This window comes from Scyliorhinus torazame, chromosome 4, assembly GCF_047496885.1.
Source record: "Scyliorhinus torazame isolate Kashiwa2021f chromosome 4, sScyTor2.1, whole genome shotgun sequence".
In the NCBI taxonomy this organism is placed as follows: domain Eukaryota; kingdom Metazoa; phylum Chordata; class Chondrichthyes; order Carcharhiniformes; family Scyliorhinidae; genus Scyliorhinus; species Scyliorhinus torazame.
In genome coordinates, this window is record NC_092710.1 from 54,733,280 (window position 1) to 54,736,895 (window position 3,616).

At 44.6% G+C, this 3,616-nt stretch overlaps 1 protein-coding gene across 1 annotated transcript; it reads left to right on the forward strand.

Annotated features, from left to right (window-relative positions):
• Positions 1-2,166: 2,166 nt before the first annotated feature.
• Positions 2,167-3,280, forward strand: LOC140411354 (probable G-protein coupled receptor 139). Its single transcript, XM_072500475.1, has 2 exons — positions 2,167-2,236; positions 2,361-3,280. The coding sequence occupies exons 1-2, from the start codon at positions 2,167-2,169 to the stop codon at positions 3,278-3,280; spliced, it is 990 nt and encodes a 329-aa protein (XP_072356576.1).
• The last annotated feature ends 336 nt before the right edge of the window (positions 3,281-3,616 follow it).

Genomic DNA, 3,616 nt, shown 5'->3' on the forward strand with positions numbered 1-3,616 from the left:
GGAGGCATTTTAGAGTCAACCACATTGCTGTGGGTTTGGAGTCACATTTAGGCCAAACCAGGTAGAATGGCAGGTTTTCTTCCCGAAAGGACATTAGTGAACCAGATGGGTTTTTAAGGCAATCGACAATGGTTTCATAGTCATCATTTCAGGTTTTTTATTTATTGAATTCAAATTACACCAACTGCCCGGGCGGGATTCAAACCCAGATCCCCAGAGCATTATCGTGGGTCTCTGCATTACTAGACCAGTGACAATACCACTGTGCCCCTGTCTCCTGCAACATCCTGTGGCTGAGATCATTGATGTGGAGATGCTGGCGTTGGACTGGGGTGGGCACAATAAGACATCTTACAACACCAGGTTAAAGTCCCAACAGGTTTATTTGGAATCACTAGCTTTTGAAGCGTAGCTCCTTTATCAGGTGAGTGAAGAGGTGGGTTACTCAAACACGGAATAGAAAGACAAAGCCAATGATGCAAGATGATAAGTTGAATGCGAGTCTTTGCAGGTAATTAAGTCTATACAGGTCCAGATAGTGCGACTGGAGAGAGGGAAAATCACAGGTTAAAGAGATGTGAATTGTCTCAAGCCAGGACAGTTGGTAGGATTTTGCAAGCCCATGCCAGATGGTAGGGGGTTTACTGTAGTGAGACATGAATCCAAGGTCCCGGTTGAGGCCGTACTCATGTATGCGGATCTTGGCTATCAGTTTCTGCTCGGCGATTCTGCGTTGTCACGCGTCCTGAAGGCCGCCTTGGAGAACGCTTACCCGAAGATCAGAGGCCAAATGCCCTTGACTGCTGAAGTGTTCCCCGACTGGAAGGGAACATTCCTGCCTGGTGATTGTTGTGCGATGTCCGTTCATCCATTGTCGCAGCGTCTGCATGGTCTCGCCAATGTACCACGCTTCCGGACATCCTTTCCTGCAGCGAATGAGGTAGACAACGTTAGCCGAGTCACACAAGTATGTACCACAAACCTGGTGGGTGGTGTTCTCACATGTAATGGTGGTATCCATTTGGATAATCTGGCACGTCTTGCAGAGGTTGCCATGGCAGGGCCGAGTGGTGTCGTGGTCGCTGTTCTCCTGAAGGCTGGGTAGTTTGCTGCAAACAATGGTCTGTTTGAGGTTCCGCGGTTGTTTGAAGGCAAGTAGTGGGAGTGTGGGGATGGCCTTGGCAAGGTGTTCATCTTCATCAATGGCGTGTTGAAGACTCCGAAGAAGCTCACGTAGTTTCTCCGCTCTGGGGAAGTACTGGACGGCAAAAGGTACTCTGTCGGGTGTGTCCCGTGTTTGTCTTCTGAGAAGGTCAGTGCGGTTTTTTGCTGTGGCGTGTTGGAACTGTCGATTGATGAGTCAAGTGCCATCTCCCATTCTTACGATGCCGTCTTACAGCGTCTGTAGATGTCTGTTACGTTCCTCCTCGTCTAAGCAGATCCTGTGCCTACGGAGGGCTTGTCCATAGGGGATGACTGCTTTAATGTGTTTCAGGTGGAAGCTGGAGAAGTGGAACATCGTGTGGTTATCCATGGACTTGATTGATTGATTGATATTTATTGCCACATGTACCAAAGTACAGTGGAAAGTATTTTCTGCGGCCAAAGGAGCGTACACAGTACGTACATAGTAGACAAAAGAATAATCAACAGAGTACATTGACAATGGTACATCAACAAATAGTGATTGGTTACAGTGTGAAACATGGGCCAAACAAGAGCAGCAGAGGGCGTCTTGCGGTAAAGCCAAGCGCTGAGGTGACCGTCCTTGATGAAGGAGCTATGCTCCGAAAGCTAATGATTCCAAATAAACCTGTTGGACTTTAACCTGGTGTTGTAAGACTTCTTACTGTGCCCACCCAGTCCAACGCCGGCATCTCCAAATCATTTCTACCTGTAACCATTGATTTAATTGCCTGCCTTTTTTGAACTCTCTAATAAGTATGTTAGCATGTTCTCGTAACCTAGCACAACAAACGGAGAATTTCTTTTTAAAAATTTGCCAATGTCTGTTTGTTAAATCACTGTTAATAATGCTAATGAAGACTTTTCACCTGTTGGGTGCCTTGAGAATTGGTTTGTATATAAATATAGCATCTCTTCCAATGCTTTAGTCTGCGTCACTCCCAGTTTCAGCTTCGATATTATTAATCCACTTCTCAGAAGATGGGACAACCAGTTATTGTACTGATAAAAGAGATTTACTTCCCAGTTATCGCAACTATTGGTGTACCTGGTGAGTCATTGTAACTTATTTGCTTTTGATCAGTATTTCCTGTCTCCCTGTAATAGGGTAAAGTAGGTCTACATGTATGTCAATCAGTCGCTAGAACACGGTCTATCTTCTTTATTTCTTTCAGCGAACATGCTGACAATTGTGGTTCTTTGCCGAGGAAAGTGTGGCCTCTCCAAATGTATCTCCTTCTACATGTTGGCCATGGCAACAGCAGATCTACTCGTCATGATTATCAATGTAATGGTGAATCACATTTTCAGTTATAACTTTCCACTTTCATTTCTCTCCCACACTCCCGTGTGTAAGTCCATTCTGTACCTGGCTACTGTAGCACTTGAATTGTCCATTTGGTTCACTGTCTCCTTCACCATTGATCGGTTTGCAGTTATCTGCTGCCAGAAGTTTAAAGCAAAGTATTGCACCGAGAGAACTGTGGTTGTGGTCATAACAATATTCTCTGTCCTGGTCGTTTTGAAGAATGTCCCATTTTTCTTTGCTTACGAACCTCAGCAAATCATTGACAACATGCAGTGGGGTTGCAGGTCTGGTGTGGCATTTTTTTCCTCACCTATTGGTGCGACATTCTTCTGGTTTCACATCACCTGTAAGGTTTGCCTTCCTTTTACTTTAATTGTCTTATTTAATTCTTTGACAAGCAGACGTATTATAATGGCAAGCAGAACCCGAAAGAAACTCCGGTCTGACAAAGCTGAAGAAAAGTCTGATGCAGAGATCGAGAACCGGAGGAAATCCATCATCTTGCTCTTCACTGTGTCGGGCACCTTTTTACTGGTGTGGCTGACAGCTGTGGTTAGTTTTGTGACCACTGGATTGATAACTCCCCGTTCTTACCGAGGTGACCGTACAAACCCTGGCTATATCGCCAGCGAAAGTGGAAATATGTTGAAGTTTTTAAGTTCCTGTCTAAACCCGTGGATTTATGCAGCCACCCAGAGGAAATTCCGGGAAGATCTCAAGAAGGTGCTGAAATCTCCTTGCACACTGATTCTGCGGTGTATCAAAAAAATAAGCCAATCGACCTAGGGCCCCATTTGAAACATTATAATTAACTTTAATTATTATTCCATTCGGCTGGAACTCTCGCTCCTTACAGCGACATGGAATTGCTTATTTATTGTAAGGAATCACAGATACACATCTATATTTACCCCCCTTTATGGCAATCGACATCAGCATTGCATATGTCTTTCTACACTGTGTTGCCTGATAGCTCCAACTGAATAAATATATTACACTGTAAATGTTAGATGCAAACATCAGGAAGCAATAAGTAAATGGAACCTTTGATTAGCTGTAGCCCCCTGAGTTGGCCACTTCCCGACTTAAAATGGAGAACCGTAAAGGCTGAAGGGAAATTCA

Excerpts from the sequence above, each read along its gene's own strand:
- LOC140411354 (XM_072500475.1), top strand. The coding sequence starts at position 2,167 with ATGGGACAACCAGTTATTGTACTGATAAAAGAGATTTACTTCCCAGTT. Across the intron at positions 2,237-2,360 it reads CGCAACTATTGGTGTACCTG|CGAACATGCTGACAATTGTG; the intron begins GTGAGTCATTGT and ends TATTTCTTTCAG.